Genomic DNA, 18,229 nt, shown 5'->3' with positions numbered 1-18,229 from the left:
CCAGCACTGCGAAAGCAAGGAAACACAGAGAGTCAGGAGGAGCTACCGCTACAAAGATAGGAAAAGCAAAGCCATAGATAACTGCAGACAGAAGTAGAAATCTCTCAGTTTTGCATGGAACTCAGCTCATCCTTCCTGACCGGCAAGGGCTGGTGCAAGACTGCGCTGTGTGCTAAGACCGGAACTTGTTTACACTTCAGATTCACTTTAGCTATCTAACACTGCCTAGATTTACTTAAAAAGAACTGGCTGCTTCTTTTTCCTCTGTGGACTACTCAGTGGTTTTGGGTGGCAAGCTGGATGGGTCTCCAGACTGGTGAGGTCACAAGACACAGCAAAAGGGGGTAGCAAAAGTCTCAGTGACTGGGAATCAAAATGACAAATACTTTTCTTGGCAGGAAACCTGGTTTACATATACATGAAGTATAGCCTGAATTTCTTTGTGGGTCTAACCCAAGATTACACAAAAAGTCTGCAGCAGAGGAGAACCAAACACTTAAGCATCAGTACAGTGCCTAAAGGAAGACTGCAGTGGCTTTGTGTTTGTTTTAGGCAAACCTCTTGATTCAACACAGAGACACTGGACAATACATGAGAACCAGAAAGTAACATCAACCTGATTGGTCTAAAACCTGATTGCTCTACGGAAAGGACCACATAGAGGGAAAGAAACAAAGGAAAAATTGAATTCCTTTCAGCCTTACTAGTCTAAAATGTGAGTTGGAACCGAATCAGGGGATATTTGAAATATACGTGCTATCTAATATAAAATATAAAGTGCCACATTCTTCCCTCTGAGACGCCAGGGAATTGTGCTGTACTGCCAGGGAACTGTGTATTGAGTAATAATGGAATTACTCAAGAGAGAAATTAGTCTTTTGGAAAAGAATCACCAACTGCTGCCATTGTTTAGTATTTTCCTTGTCACAGGATACAAAGTAAGCGTCTGTGGAACATAGGAAATATCCTGCAGTATTTCAGCATTAAAAATATCAGTGTTCTAAAGGATCTTGGCATTTCTAACTGGAGCATAATTTTATTTCAACTGAAATCTCTATCATTTGTGAAGGATAAGCTGCAAAATAAAGGTAATTTCTTTTTTCAGATTTGCAACCAAAGCAATCGCTTCTTACTCAATGCCATTAGCAATGCTATTGCAAAAAAGACCATTCCTGTTTTTAATAGCACTTGTTTATACTTCATTCCTTATTATTTTCTGTTTATTTTTTCTGCTTTTGAGGTACTAGCTAATATTTATTCCTTGCAACAAATGTATGTTGTAACACTACTGAAAAAATACTTGGACCGTTTGGTTTTTTTGAATGCTTATTATTTATTATCAAATACTTAACTTATCCCCTCTTTAGTGAAATTTAATGAGTGATTAATACTAAAGTGTGTGCTGCTGAGTTCTCTCTAAGCAGCAAAGAGCCTGTTCCAATAGTCTGTGTGATAGTGGACATTCTCTGTGGATCATGAGAAAGTCCAGTCACCAGGCAGCAGAACGGAGGCACGAGCATTTAAATCATTACAATTGCATTTGCGTTCAATGTGTTCTGGTTTTTATGCCAAAGACCCAGTAAGGAATTTCCTTGAAACTCTCTCAGGTGAAGTAAGTGTTCCTTGACAAAACCTGAGCAGGGGTCAGGCTGCTGGAGTGCTCTGCCTGTTGCGGAACCTCCTGTTAGGGATGCTTATTCTGCACAAATGCATCGTGCAGCCCCAGCCAGAATTTTCTTCTCTATCTCTGTCCAGATGACAGTGAACTAGGTGCTTTTAAACCAGCATATATTTTTAAATCCTGGTGCAGACAGGCAGAGCTGAATTTTAGTACATAATAACAAGCTAAGATGAATGGTAATCCACATGGAAGACTTTTGCTAAGAATCCAGCTGTATAGAATTCATCACAACACTGAAACTCCATCTCCTTTGCCTAGTTTCAACTTCTGTCATAAATCAGCATTCATTCATTAGTGTTTGCTAAACATCATGCCTTTTGTTATAAATCTTGGCGCAAGTTTATATGTATGCCAGTAGATTTATATTTGTATAATCTCATCTGGCTAAGACTCGTTGCTCTTTGTTTGAACATGCAGGTTCCAGCCTTCATGCAGAGGTTTTACCAGAATTAGTCTGAAGCCAAGCTCCAAGAAAATTTCAGGGCCTGGCAGACCCTGTGAAACAAAGGTTTGAAAAATGGTTTGTACAAAGTCCCAGGAACAGAATCTGTAATATTTCACCTCTATTTACCATGTTGCTGGGATGGGGCTGAAACCAGAATCTTGGACCCCACTGTCCCAAACCTTGGAGAAGGTCATATTCATTAAAAGTTTGATATAGCACTCCAAACCAAAATCTGACCACTAATAGCTGTTTTTGACAAAACGTCTCTCTCAAAAAATGCTGTTTTGTTGGATCTAAGACATTTTGCAAGAATGTTCTGATTTCAAGGAAATTTTAAAGGAGAAAGAAAGTGAGCATAGTATTTCAATAATGTCAGAATTATTTGCTTTGATTTTTTTTTCTAAGTACTTATATTTCATGGTCAGTATTTTATAACATTTATACTATAATATAACATTTATACTATAATAGAGTTACAGTGACTACTCTGGCATTTTCAAAATACTTAGCTCAGGCAAAATTTTGACCTTAACACTGCTGTAAAAAAGGGAAAACACAAGTACATACCTAAGCAAAATGAGATAAAGACAATTTCAACACAGGCCTGGAATTCAGTTTATCCATATGGAATGCAACACAGGCACAGAACTCCACTGACTTCAGCAGAGGTTATCAGGGCTGACGTTGCATGGGATTATGCTGCACATTTGATTAAATAAGCTTATTGATGCTCAAAGGAGGCTATAGGCAGGTTCATACCTCACCTGGGAAAACTGCAGGCTTTGGTCTTGCTTCTCAGCCGGTAGTTGTCCTCTTTCAAGTCCTCTGTCACAGACAATCTGAAACACAGACGATTTTTCACTTTGTAACAGAGAAGTGCTTTTACACATTTAGCTCTGGTCTCTTTCCACACCCGAGACAGCCTGGGTCTGTGCTGGCAGCAGTCACTCTCTGCGTACTTCTGCATCATCACAGCAGCATCGAGGCGTGTGGCACTGCTGCATCTGGGCCTCCGGGAGTATCTTTCACTTCTCCTCTAAAATCTACTTTGGAAAGGGAAGATGCAGACAGGAGACCCAACCGCTTGCTCTTGTCTTGTCTGCATTTACATGAGGAATGAGTTCCTCTCTGGTCATGCTGACTTAACCACCGCTGGCAGAGCAGAAGAAAGGAGAGGCTATGAAAGAGAGGCATTAGCCTTGGCTGGTATCAAGCCATTACCACCACTGTCTCCCATAGCTGTTCAGGCAGCGTAAATGCCCAAGGTTCAGCTTGACCCAGGACATCAACTGTCCTCCCTGCTTAGGGCTGGGAGGGGGCTTCGAGACAATCAGCAGAGAAGCACAGGACAGTGACAGTGTGGACAACAGATGGCCCATGAACAAAGCCAATGTGTAGTGTAGTTCAGATGCACTGATCTGACTGCAGAATCAAAGCCTTGCTGGCTTTAGTCCTTTTCAGAAATGGTTTCCTGTAATATATAGATCCTTTTTCTGGTCTTTAAATATTCTCAGTACTAGAACCACATACAGTTCAAAATATCAATACGTACCTGCTAGTTTATATGGAAAACGTGTCTGATTTTGTTTATGTTTGGCAAAAAAAGAGTTAATGCCTGATGATGAATTCTTTGTGCTAGGAAGCTCTTGGATTGTGCCACTATCACTGCCAGCCTAGGTGGAAAACTTCAGGTACTCTTTCTGTTTATAAGAAGAATCATTAAAAAGATTATTCTCTTCCTCTGCAGCGTGTACATTTTTATCTCTTTTACTGAAAGTTCTGCAAAGACATCCATGTTCTCACAGAAAACAGGCAATTGCCTTTTTGTTTTCCAGGAAGAAATCTGAGAAGACGAGTGAAAGGAATAACTAAATAACATAAAGTGCTGGTCTGATACTGGCCAGAGACTCCTTACTAACAGTAAAACTCTCTTGATCCCTCTTTGCAGAGCACATGGAACAGCCGGTCACTGGCTTTCAGGTAAGACTCAGATATTTCCTTCTTGCAAAATGTTTATGATTTAAACCTTCAGCATAAAATTATATAGATGCATTTCACATAGAAAAGTCAAAGTGAAATTATGGGGAAGCTGAAATTTGATAGACAGAACTTTTCAGTTTTTAAAGGAAATTGCCTAAAGTAGCCATTCATTTCTTTATTTATTTCAATCTCTATTTTTTATTAAATGAAAAGTTTCTCTACAGATACTTCTGCTCTTATAATTTATTCAGTAACAGAGAAGGGAGAAAGAATGACAAGTAATGAAAAGGAAAAAAGGCTGCTTTGTTGAAGCACACAGCAGAACAGAATAAAGACATGAAAGTTCTAAGAATAGCAATGTGTCTACTGGCAGACAGTGATGAAGAAAAAGAGATTTTAAATATACATTGAAAACACATAGATCTGTACAGAACGGAAGTGGTTAACCAAGCCTATTTTTGCAAATACATAGTTATATATTATGCACAATGAGTATTCTCACTTACTTTGTTTGGTGACTGCCTCAATGGAAGTATAACAGGAACTTGAGAATTTGTTTCTTTGTTCAACACATGATGCCAGAAAGACTTTTGAACGGTCTGAAAGATGCTTAGATGTTCAGGCATATTCATGTCCAGTCTCACATTTTATTTGTATGGTATTTCAGGACCATCTAATTGAAGTACCTCACAGGGCTAGTCCTTTATTTTTTTCCCTGAAAAGAAAAATTAAAGGTTATTTGTTATCTATATTTACACATTGCAAGGCATCAAACATACACAACCAGAGGAATTGAGGAGGCATAATCTTTGTATAACTACAAATACATACACAATTAAAGCTATCTTTTAAATCTGATTTTTTTGCTCATGCAAACAATTTACTTATTTAAACGGACCGGACATATTCAGCTTTACCCAATCTAAATACTTGCTTCCTTTCAGTTTAACGTGATTATTAAATGCTTCCCCAAGTTATTCAGAAACTTCTTGGACATAGGGGAAGAGTGAGAGTGAGGAAAGTGATCAGGAATAAACTCTTTTTCATGCAAATCCTAAAAAAACCAAAATAGATCCAAAAATCATATTAAATACTGGAGGTAATGCCAAAACACAGTCAAGTCTTTCAAAATTCTGCATGTCCCATATCAAGTAATGTCAACAGTGCTTGTGGCAATGGTAGATAAATGCCTGAAGCCATCCCCTGTGCAGTCCACTGAATGCAAACTAACAGGTGAAACATATTTAAGGTTTCATGTAGTGGTTTTCACAAAGATTAAAATAAAGCAGATCAAACTACCAAAACTAAATAAAACAACACAAATACCAAGAGCTGGTTGTCAGGACAGAGGCATAAAGTATGCTCTTCCTTACAATTTAATTCATGTATTCCCCACAACAAACATGCAATCTGCATAAAACCAGACATTTTTCTGGCTTTTTTAATTATAGCCACTGAATTAATAAATGCCTTAGTCTTGCTACTGGATCAACAGAAGTTAACCTGCTCTGTGCTTTATTACCTTCTAAGGATATCTCTAAGGAACAAAGTTATATACATGTCAGCTCATTTCCAAACTGGAGGCCTTGTTTTGCAAAACAAACACCAGCTATAGTGATTAAAGAATTAAAATGAGTTTGAAGGTCTTTTCCTTCAGGTAGCTGATCTATATTTTATGTAGAACTGGGGAAATCCCTTGATTCTAATCCCAAAGAAAAAAAAATGTAGTCTAAAATATTTTTTTATATTCAATACATCGTTTTTATTGCAGACAACCATATTTGTACCTAATTCTCTCAACCTCACTATATAATCCACTGAATTTAAATCAACTCATGTAGTGTAATATTTTAAAGCCTTTCTGTATGAAAGGAACACAGAAGTAGAAATCGGGGATCAGACTGCGTCCTTTTAAGAAACAAAACATGTGGGAGTTTCAGGTTTCAGACCAGGTGCTTGAAAAACTGCCTCCCTATATGCCAACTATATTTTCTTTCTTTCAGTCTCACAGGCTTTTTCCAAGCTTAAACATTTGCAGAAAAAAACCCCATACAGACTGCTCAATTCTTAAACTTACTAGGGGCAGTCTTTGATCACCTTTCTGGTCCAGAAACGAACGTAGGTTACCGCCTTCTCCAGTCATATTCATCTACTCCTAGATCTTTGCAAATAAAATTGTATTATTCTTTCAACCAAAACGGAGTAGGGAAGAAGAACAAATTTCCACCTCTGTCTGGGAGACAGAATTAGACAGTTCAGTTCATTATTAAAGAAGGAAACTACGTGTGCGGCCACCAGATGATTCAAAAAATGTTAAGAAATGAAATTAGCTGCTTCTTCTGTGTTGAGCGTAATAGTGTGTCTGAACAAAGCGGCAGACCTACCTGCTCTCAGGTGACTGTACTGCACACTGTCAGAGCTGAGGTGAAACGATATGCGGAGATCACTATTATTCACCACATGAAGGCTGTCTGCCTAATTTGGTCTCAGAAAGACAAGAGACACAAACTGGGTATCAAAGAAACAAGTTCCCTGAATGACTAAAACCAACCCTGTGCCTTTTGTCTCTCAAACACTGCCTTCAAATAATGAAGTTAGAGAACAACAATAATAACTCATAAAATGGCTGCTTCCCTCCAGCAGCTGCCCAAACAGCACTATGGGAATTGTTTGGAAAAAACATCCCCTGGCTCATGTCGCTGGCAGAATCGGCAGCATCCTCACCACTCAAGAGATTGCCTCTTAAAATGCTGGCCCAAACTTTAGGGCCTCCATGAAGGAGAAAGCGTGCTGACTAAGCCCATCCCGTTGAAGAAATGGTTCTGCTGGTGGCTATAGCAGAAGTGCTGTTGGTTCTGGGCCTGGCTGTGGAGTCAGAATCTCTGTGCTCCCCCACTACCTTTTACAAGAACTGCTGGATCCGGCGCTTCCCAGGTCTTCTGATTGACCTGCAGGAGTCACGGAAGAGAGGAGCTCAGGTGCTGAAGATTTATGCAGAAGTCTCACCCCAACAGTGCAGCAGAACCTGCTGCCTTCTGAGCAATGGTGAGTGGCATAAAATTTACATCACAACATAAGAGGAAAAACTCTTTGGGTGATTTCTATATAAATATTCCTTTATTTGAAGAAGGAATAATGAAAAAAAAAACCCAGAATAATATAGTATATGTACTTTTTGAGGCAGGTAAGCAGAGGAACATCATAATTGTTCCCTTAACTTCAGTTCCACAGAAAGGAATTTGACAATCTGAATTTTCTAGAAAACTACACTAGAAACACATGAACATCTTAGGGTCTGCTCTAAAATTTTAGATCTCTGACACAAAGTCTATGGGCAATGCTAACATTAAAACAATAACTCTCATCTACTCCTGTAGAGAAAAAACCAGTAGCACTAATTCCAGCAGGATTTTTCATGGAGTATGGATTAGGACATGGTCAGGTAAAAGAGAAGGAAACAGACAATTTGTCCGTCTCTGAAATACAAGCACATCCATTTTCTTGGAGAAAGCACTCATGTTCTATGTTTATACCATCTCTCTGGCAACCCAAGTACAACGTTAATACGAACAAAAATATTATAGCAATAAATAATAGCAGTGATTCATCTGGCAACCCCTTTACCCTAGCCTTGTAAGCTCAGACTCTGAACAAAAAGAAGAAAATCCACTGCTTGTATTAATCCCAAGACTGTATTTTCTCTGTATCACACTGCATTGATACACTATAAGAGTACAATTTAGGACTGAACATGAAGCGTGTGTCTGTGGTGCCTAAACTTGACTCCAAAACACACAAGACTTGAAAGGTTTTTTGATATGGAGGATGAAAGTGAGATACCAGTTATTAAAACCAGACAGCATACATTTTGATGAAATTTTGAATTATGAGCAAAAAGATGACCTTGACAACCTGAAACTGACATAACTAATGTAACTGCCAGCAGCAATCCTGGGAAGAGTCAACTTCCGTCTTAAATATTGTGAGGAAAGAACAATTACACACACATCAGCAGTGGTTTTGCCCTTTGGAAAACAAAGGTTTTCTCATAAAACACGGGACTGGATACCTTATAGACATGAGTAATGGTAACTTGAAATCTTGTTTTTATAATGTTACCTAGTCAAGCACAACTTTGTTACAAAACTGAAACAGAGATATTAGATGGCATTTCTAAGATATTCCTTAAACCAACTTACAGTTTTCTTAGAAACCCAAAGAGACAGATGCTGCCATTACTACAAATAAGTGTCCTGAAACATCATGAAATGTTGATAAGAAGTTGGATATGAGAATTTTCTTTGCTGTACTCTCAGCAATAACACAGTTACCGAAAGCTAACGTTACAAGATATATAGACATTTTGAAGTAATTTAAAACCAAGGAATTAAGTATGTTGTTTATATCTCCTCAAACCAAAGTGAAATACCTCATAGCATGCTTTTAAACTATTCTCTTGATAAAATAACTATCCTTCCTTACAAAAAATGAATAGGCTTCTGATTTTTCTTACCTGAATTTATGCAATAAAAATCCATCACAGATCAAAGAGACTAAGTTTTTCAGATGAGATTTTTTCCTGCTATTTAATGATATTTTCATAAAACATACAAAGTAATCTTTAAAATGAAAAACATTTATAATTATGCTGTGCTCAAAAACAGTTTCTAATGACAACAGAACTTTGCACAAACTTGGAAAGGTTTCAGAGACTTTATTCCATTCAAACACATGCAGGTATTTTCAGATGTTTTATATATTCTTAAATGAGATAGTCTCTGTATGAGAAATCTGCAGAGTACGCACATATCACACTGAAAAACACACACTGTTAACACAAAACATCCATTCTTTGACAAAAACCATCCTGAACCAAGGGTACTTACTGCTACGTGTGATGCAACTGCAGATAGCTTTCTGTTGGAAGCAAAATCATCGCTGTGAACAAACATCTGAAAATTGTGATTTTTTTCAAACAATTACTTCAATAATACCACACTTAATGCTTGCAGTGTTTAAGAATCCTTAAACAAAAGATACTGCAGAAAAGCAAGTGTACACAGATATTTCACATAAATATTTTAAAAGTTCTCTCTTTTAAACTGTTAAATTATGTGAAAAATTATGCAAAATATTTACTGATGCCTAGGAATATTTCTATACTCATAATTATTTTCTTTAAAATAGACACTGGATTTTAAATTCCTTTATCCATAGAAGCCAATGCTTTTTATATATCACCTGTAGAAATGCCTGTAGTCCTCACAAAATATATCAAAATAATTATGAACTGGCTAAATATACTTCTTTAACACTACAAAATATTTCTAATCCTTTAAAGAAAACTCTAAACCTATTGGTATATAATAAAACCAGAGCCTTCTATAATACTTGTAACCTTATTATTGTCTTCCACAACTTATGTTCTTCTATTGTTTTGATAATCATAACCTTTTTTGTACCAGTCTTACTCTCAGTAAGCATCTACCTAAGCTCAAGTTCCTACGACACAGAACTGGAAGCTGATGAAGCTGAACTGGAGGTAGATATAGGACATAAGAATTATTTCAGTGAAAGAAAAATTGCTGATTATCACCTTTGATTTAGCTCTGATGACAAACTGTATCTCTACCTTTCTATCACTAGAGTCTAGGATATCAGTTTTATTTGTAAATATTACTGTTTTCTTTTCAGCCATTCAGACAACCTTTACCTTTATATGTAAGTATAACAAGCTAAAATACGCAAAAAAAATTGCGTAAAAATTCTGTAACAGCTCTTCTGTCATGACTTTTTCTTCCATAGAGCTGTCAAATTTGTATTGTTCAGTCAGACAAAGTACATTTTCATTGATAATTTTAATTTCATTCATCATATAATTGATTCATTTTTAAAAAAATAATGCTTCTCTCTTAGGGCAGATAAATCAGTTATGGCAGAAGAAAACATTTTCAAGGTGTGTGAAATTACTGTGTAAAATCTATGATGCAGTGTTGAGACTACTAGATGAAAAAACCACAAATATCGAAAAGATAGTAAGCACAGTTTTAGTGTATTTTCTTTGCTCATTTGTAGATAGGTTAGGGCTTTTATTTGTTACATATAAAACGTGTAATGACTTTCTGCATTATTTATTTCAGAAGTATTACAAATTATTTTCATTGCCTACATATGTGTGAAAAATGTTTGGAATAAAACCCTAAGTAAGTAGAATATATTTATAAAAACCTGAGAATACATTTTTAATTGCAGGTAGCCATATTAGTTCAGGTATGGAGGTTACATTCAAGGCAAGCAAAATGAAATAAACAAAAAAAACCCCAAACTTCCTGTGACTAAACCGAAAACTAACATTGATGCTGCTCCAAGAACAGTGATACAATAAAATAAAAATAACTTTTGTCTTGATATTTTGAATTCATATTTTGATGTACTGCAAGACTCTGAAAGAAGAATCTTTCCTGCTGTTTATATAGTGTGACTTTAGCCATAGGTCTTTTAGCCTATATTTTCAATCTGAATCTTAAACCACTAGGATTCACACATGTATATACTTCTGAAAATTGTCTTTCAGTGACAAGTTGTTCAGACATTTTTTTATTATTTATCTATGACTTCCAATATGGGAAGATAAAACCAGGTGCCCAAATATAAATGAAGAATCGTCTAAACTAGTCTATTCCCAGAAATACAATAGCCAAAGGCAAACAAGGAAAACAAATGTCAACTGGCAGCAGGGCAGGATGTCACCTGCTTGTTGTAGTTCCAGGATGGTTTTGTTAATAGTCTGGGTGAAATGAATAGTTGCACTTCAGTTTCATGTAGACAGAGATATTATTCAAGAGCGAACACTTCAAAGTTGATTTCCTCGATAAATTTACTTTTAGAAATCATCTACTCATTGCATCTGAGATTTTAAGGAAGGCAATCGGTAAGAGGACTGCAAGCTAAAGGACATGATTTTATTTAATCAAAAACATATTTTGAATTCAGATAGTTATTCTATTCCTTTTCTCCAGATACAAAAACAAGAATAAAAGTATAAGTAGTTCTACTTTTCTGACTGGATGCTTAATTACTTTTCATGATAATGAGAGAACCACAGATTTAAAGTACTATGGAGTTTCCCAGTATTAATGATCCTCTGATATTAAATAACGTAATAACATGTAAAATGCAATGGTGATGATGCTGATAAGCTCAACTTTATCCTTTTTGTATTACAGTTTCCTGCAATCTAGCAGTGTTCTACTATGGAGCCATTCATGAGAATATGAATTGCCTGCACATGTCTTGCCCAGCATTGGAAAGTTGCATACTAAAGGCTAGAACCAATGTCATTTTGTACAATATCACAACAGGTAATTAAGCATTTCATTTATACAGGCTGAAAACACAGCAGCTATAGAAAATGTCAAAATTATCCTAGCTCACTTGCTGTGCTAGATGATCTTCTGAAGTAACATGTAATTCTGAAAATGTATAAGGCTTTTCTCCTTTTTCATTAATGTACGTACTTCTGAGAATATTTCCCCCCTTTCTTCCATTCGGTATATAAGAAAGGACCTTGAAGATTCATGTTCTGAGTACCTAATCAGTACTTTGCTTGGGGAAGACACCACACTAGATCTGAGAGACTGAGCAATGGGGCTGCCACTGCTCCATGTCCCCAGACCCAACCAGTAACAAGACTGGAAATGTATTCTCATTAGGCACATGCATAAAGAGCACACATACATGCCACAAGGATACCTCTATACCCAGGCAGACACACAAGTAACACAGACAAACACACAAAGCTTGACAAACACGTGAACACAGGGAGCCCCCAGAGGCTCATCCTGCTTTTTGTGGCTGCGTGGTAGGGAGACCTGCTAGTGAAAGAAATATATACACACATATGTACAATGTGAGTCTCCCCGGAGGCTGGGAGACACAGACACACATGCTGCTTGCCAACACTCCCCAGTAGCCTAGATCCCTCCTTTTCCTCACCCTTGGTTCCTTCCCTAAGCAACCCATAGTATATTCTGTGCAATCCCAAAACGCACTTTCCTTGCATCCCATGAGGTGTCCTATAACCCTAGGCAGTCCCATAACTCTAGATGTCCCATAACACTGCCTAGGCAGTGACACTCCCACTCTCAAAAGTGTTAATTAATATTATTGGGCTCTCTGACCCGCCACTGTCTCCGTGAGCTCCTTTTGTGGGTGCGCAGATGAGTTTTATCACAGAAACTACTAACATTTTTTCTGATTTAACAGGGATTGATCCAGACCTCCTTCTTTTTGAAAAATTGACATCCCAAAAACCAAATACTCAGTCCTCAACAAGTAATTACAAAATGCTAAACTGCACTAAGACCACTGAGTTGGAAAGATGTCAATATCACAATGCCACATCAAGTTCTCTTCTGCTCCAAGCTCCATCTTCTACCACTAGCCATGGCTCAACAGCAAACCCTCACACCTCCAGCAAAAGCCTGATGGTTCAAAAAACTGAAGTTACTACTTATTCCAGGGCAGAAACCTTTCCACCCAATGATCGTTTTACTGGGAGGACAAGTACAACTTCAGTAAGCAGGACAATCACCAGCTCAGACAAGAAGACTGTACACTCCACTTTGATACCCAAGTCTGCCAAGGTATTATCCCACATGCCCACTCCTCCTCATCTCAACAGCAGTAAGCAACACTCAAATGAAACCAAAGGCTACAGTGGTAGGAATTATACTTCAGATGAGGCACCTGCTTGGGAAGCTGCAGCGTTGGGTATCTGGTTGATTCCTGTTGTTCTTTGCACTTCTCTAATCTTCCTCTGCTTTTGCACTGTGGCTTTCACAGCAGGACATTGCAGAAATAAGAAAGGTCAGTATAAGCCCATAAGAAGAACAATGCCGAGGCGAATCATAAAATATTCTACCGTCAAAGGTAATTTGTAAAATACTTTGTTTTTGCAACAAATAGTTTTTTAAAAAATGAATCATATATATCAGCTTATTTCTTTTACAGGACCAAAGACAATTTCTTCACTTACAGTTTCAGAATCTTTTGGTTGTAATTTAATTTTTAACAGAGGAAACACTATTTCCTTGTCTCCTTAGGTAAGAAGTATGTACACATTCATAGCTCCCACTGCATGCTCAGAGGTGTTCAAGCACATTTTGGTTTGTAGCCTGACCCAGACTAAGGTCTAACAAACAGTATATATCTGCCCTAACTTAAGAGAGCAGATTCACTGCAGCTATATGTATCCTTGAAACCCTGACTTCAAACTATCCTGAGAAAATTAAGTATAAGTGTAATCAGTAAAACCAACCAAAGTTTAATACTATCATAAAGTCATTTAACTCTAATGATCCTTTGACTCAGATCTCATTATTTCCATAAAAACTGCCAATTTTTCTCCAAGTTCTAGATTTACTTTTTTTCTAATTTAGCTAGCACTCCTCTGAAAAGAAAAACACCATAAATAACTCAATTCCCCAAAACTACTGGGTTCCATTAACTAATAGGCAAACAGTTGATCATTCATTCTTTATGCTTTATTTTTACCCCACTTCTCACTTCACTATTCTGTTAACAATCACTACAAACGTTTTCAAGCCCCTCTAGAAGCTCCTTTAGAGTTCAACTGCTTTTGTAAAGTCCCTTACTCTGCAACACATTGATACATCCATTCTGGTTTTGGCTAAGGAAATCATAAATGCAGCTAATGTTTTTTCATGCCTTGCCATTAGCACCAATCTGCATTGTCCACCTTGACTGGCTTTTTCTTGCCTACTCATATTTGTCATTTACATCATCAGCTTTTTTAAATAGGGACAGTCATTTAATGCATGTTGCACAGGAACACACAAAATGTTTTGAAAGCCCTGTAAGTTAGCTTTATAGTAAAACCCTTTTCTGTTTTCTCATCCTGTATACTCTATTCATAGAAGCGCTTCTCCTGAAAATAAATCAAGAGACTAGATCAACAAGGTAGCAAGACATTTCCTTGCCTTACCTTACTCAGGAAGTTTGCTTTGAAAAGCAAACATTTTCAACAGCAACCAGGATTGTTCTTCCTCCTTTAAACTTGTTGTTGTCTTAGTTTCTCTTTCTACAATTGCTCTAAGAAGTTTTTATTTCCCAGACAAGTGTAAATTATTTAAAAGGAAAAGATAAAAAAATAAAACTGATTGTCATGTCTATGTGATGGAAATTTATTTTAAAACTATTAATTTTCATGCAGTGTTCAAAGACTACAGTGATGGAGTTGTAAAGCCACGTGAATACTTCATTATACTTGAGCAGGCTGGTTTTGGAGGAAAAGTCCTCTCTCAGATTCTATTTTAGCCCCCACTGGTCAGCGCTATAGCTCAGAAAACTGATGTCTGACCTTGTGTGCTAATTTACGTGTAATAAAAGAGACTGACACGATAAGAACATTTTAAAGGAGCAGTGTTATTTAATCAGTTGAAATAACGCAAAAGAAATTCCTTCTATTTTAGCTAGAAAAATAAGAATTGGGTATGATTTGATTTAAGGGTAGTTCTATGCTTATATGTAAAGTGATACACAGTCTAGAGATGTATCCACAGAGTGATGTAACTTAAATTTTGAACAAGTTGATTTTTATCATCAGATTGTACTTTCCTAAATCATCATGTGGCTGAATTCAGTTTAAAAATTTCAGCTAAGAATGATGAGAGCCCAAGGGCTCTTCTGAGTCAGAGGAAGTTGACAGGTATTATTTTCCAGGCTTTTAACAGGAAGGCTTTTTCCAGGCTTTTTAACAGGAAAGGAACTACAAGGAAGGAACTAAGATACTCCATATTTTATCAAAGAATGTATGTGGTGATATTGTAAATAAAGAATGTATGTCTCTTGTGATGTGCTCATCATCACAGGGATCTGACCCCAAAATGGAAAAGTCTCAGGTCTGACTCATTTCATGAGGAAACAAATGCATACACATATCAGAGGAGGAACTGAGTTCCTCAGCTACTGTGATGTGCTTTATATCTTTTCTCCACAACTGACACTGGAACTGGTGATAGGCACCAAGACCAGTGGTATGCTCTTCTTTAGACTAGGAGCTGCAGACTATGTGGCTGAGAATTCTTTGTGTAGAGTACTCCATCAACCATTTCTCTGTGAAATTCTGAAGGAAATGTTTACAGCTTATCAAACCACCTTTCTGTTAACGACACAAGCAGGTATAATTTCATTTATAAAGTCTTAAGCAGAAAATCACAAGCTCGCAAAGTCTGTGTTTTGATCTCTACCACAGGTAATGTTCAGATGCTTCACACATCACGACAACCTCATCAAACACCTTAAGCAGACAAACTGATTAACCACATGCTTCAAGTCAAGTTGTGGTACTTCTCATCCCACTCACTACTGGGGACAAGCACAGGAATCTTTCACAAAACACTTCAGCCAGCGTTGTCATGTCAACCTGCAAGGAAAGTGCTTGCATCCATAATATATAACTTTATATTTACTGAGCTTGAAGCTCCAGAAGAAAGACTGTTTCACGCCTAAGGCAACACAGTTCTGGCAGTATCTATATGGGTAACATTCAAGACGAGAAGCAGAAGTAATCATGAACACAGGACATCTCTTCTTCCTCTACCATTAAGATATTACTGTTATATGTTATACACTTCAGTAGAAAACTGACAGATTCTGACATATTACAGTACACCTACTCACAAGACTTGCATTAATTTCTTTGTCCCCAAGTTCTTAGTGTCCACCCTTATCCTGACTTCTCTTCCCACTCAGGCTGAGCTGCTACCTAACTGCCCCATAAAATACCTGCCAGCAGTCTGCCGCACTACAAACTTGCAAACTGCAGTGCTTGGCCTCTTCCAGCTTGTTTAATTGTTTTTGGGCTTTTTGCTATAAATGATCCTCTGTAGCAGCTTGATTCAAGAACAAAGAAGAAAAGCTAGTCTTAAGGGACAGATACCACTGTTAGATTTTTTTTTAATAGAAGACCAACTACCAAAAAAGTGAAAACTTGCTATTCTTACACCACAGATGTCATTTACCTACAAATGCAGAGATGAGCAAAGAAATCTTTCACTAGATGGCACACAACTCTCACATGTCAGAAACACAAATCTCTGCAAGAAGGCATTAGTTTTAGTAGAAGGCATAGGTAAAATACTATTTGCTTTCAAACAGGTGTTTTTTTCACCTCCTTTTATTCTCAGAGAAGTAACTTGAAGATTGATCAGCTGTGCCATCCGCAGCAAGTCAGTCATTTCTGGTGTCAACAGTTTCACCTCCAGATTAGTGACTGTATAGCACCTTTATGCTCCTTTGATACTTACCCTAGGTATTATGTTGTGTAGAATCACATTACGGAACCAGGACCTTAATATTCACTCTTTTCAAAAGAAAAGGAGACACATAAATGCTTCTTGTGCAGGATAGGATGATTAAAATATGTAAGATGATGTTCTGGATAGTCATCTTGGTTTGTTTGGCATATAGAGAAAAAAATAGACAGGAAGAGGTCCTGCACAGTAGCAGGATTAGAAGAGGCACAAGAAAACAAACACATATATTTTAACTATAAAGAAAATGGTAGAAAGATGGTTTGTCCAAGCAGCATATATCCCATTTTAGGCAGACTTGGGCTTCTAACAATATCATGCATGAAAATAAGTCAAAAAGTGTCATTGCCAGTCAGGAATATGAAGTAGTTCTCTGAAGACCATGAGATTATCTGCAGGGGTTTACCAAACTCTTCACACAGAGCCAGTCACATTCAGGTCTTGGGGCTTGGTGAAGTTACAGGTAGTTGCAGCACCTACTCTCCTCACCAAAGACTGAACTACATCTCTGTACAGGCTTTCTTGTCTACTTTGAGAAGAGATTATGCTTAGCGTCCAACAGCCCTTCTTTAAAGGGCAAAAGCGTGATAGAACAATGTCCAGAAACTAATGACACTTTGAACATTTCACTTCACAACTCCTAGCACACAGTTTACTAAACACGTCTTATGCCAGTGATGACAAGAGTTTCTAGATGAAAAAGAAATTGCCAGAATACTGACAATGCAAGTTCTTTTCCAGTTTGACCAAGTGCTAGATCTCAACCTTTTTCTGGAATGTTTATATGGGAGATAAAAGAAAGGTTAGTCTCCTCAGCAGCACCAGTGAAACTATGCATCACCACCATTTCAGATGGCCAAGAACTTAATTTGTGTGAGGTTTTTTTCCGCTGCAGACAGCTTATTTTTCCTTGCCATAAGGAACTTACTTTTCCAGTTTGTGGGGGCAATTATTTGGATTTTAAATGAGACATCTGCTATTCGGAGGTTAGAGCAGTGACTGTAGAGAAGCACATATAGTAGCCTTCCTGCTCAAGTTTCAATTTGTGACGGAGAGGGCTGTCTGAGGTCAGGGCTGTCATGAACCAGCTTCATGTTCCTCTTGCCCAGTAAATACCAGTAAAAGAATTATTTATGGAGACAGCCAGTGCCTTTAGATATTATGTGTGGGGTTTAGCTCCTCCTCCCTTTTGAATTTACGCATTGCTTCTTGATTTAAGTGTCATCCATCTATATTTCTATTTAAAAACAAGATGAGCACTTCCATGTAACAAGAATGTACATACACACAGGTATGTACAGAACGATACGCACCTTAATCATGCATTTATAGTTTACATGATACATTAATAGGTTACCATTGCTAAGGATGTACTTATTACTATGCTGCAGAGTTGCTTGATCTTTAAGTCTATTTATACTTAACTCTTCACAGTTTTTAAGCTTCAGTGCAGGCTTCCAGTGAGAGAGTCTGCAAGAGTATTATACAGGAAAACAAAGATGCATGGTTCAGACCACAAAAATATGTGCTATATTATACATCATCAAGGTTGGGAAGGCTCCTGCTGGAGTTAAGATCCCAGCATTCCAGGTATTTCACATAATCACGGAGAAATACTGCCACTCTCCAATGCAAGCAGTTTAGAGGGAGAAGCAGAAAAACGTAAAAAGAAACATCCAAGATGACAAGGAGCCGCCTACCTCTGCTCCAGTCCATTGCATTACATGAGTTCTGTGCTGTAACACATAAGCCGTTAGCAAAAATCACAAGTGTAACTGAATTTTATAT

The 18,229-nt window shown here is 37.5% G+C and overlaps 1 protein-coding gene across 1 annotated transcript; it reads left to right on the top strand.

The window, feature by feature from the left end:
• The first annotated feature begins 6,889 nt into the window (after positions 1–6,889).
• On the top strand, positions 6,890–13,048 carry MANSC4 (MANSC domain containing 4). The gene is made up of 3 exons (XM_009875586.1): positions 6,890–7,151; positions 11,333–11,467; positions 12,372–13,048. Exons 1-3 carry the CDS (start codon positions 6,923–6,925, stop codon positions 13,046–13,048), a joined length of 1,041 nt encoding a protein of 346 aa, XP_009873888.1. The 5' UTR covers positions 6,890–6,922.
• Positions 13,049–18,229: the final 5,181 nt, after the last annotated feature.

This window comes from Apaloderma vittatum, unplaced genomic scaffold (genome assembly GCF_000703405.1).
Source record: "Apaloderma vittatum isolate BGI_N311 unplaced genomic scaffold, ASM70340v1 scaffold16868, whole genome shotgun sequence".
Lineage (NCBI taxonomy): Eukaryota > Metazoa > Chordata > Aves > Trogoniformes > Trogonidae > Apaloderma > Apaloderma vittatum.
The sequence above is the reverse complement of the archived record's forward strand: the minus strand, read 5'-3'. Positions and strand labels throughout refer to the sequence as shown.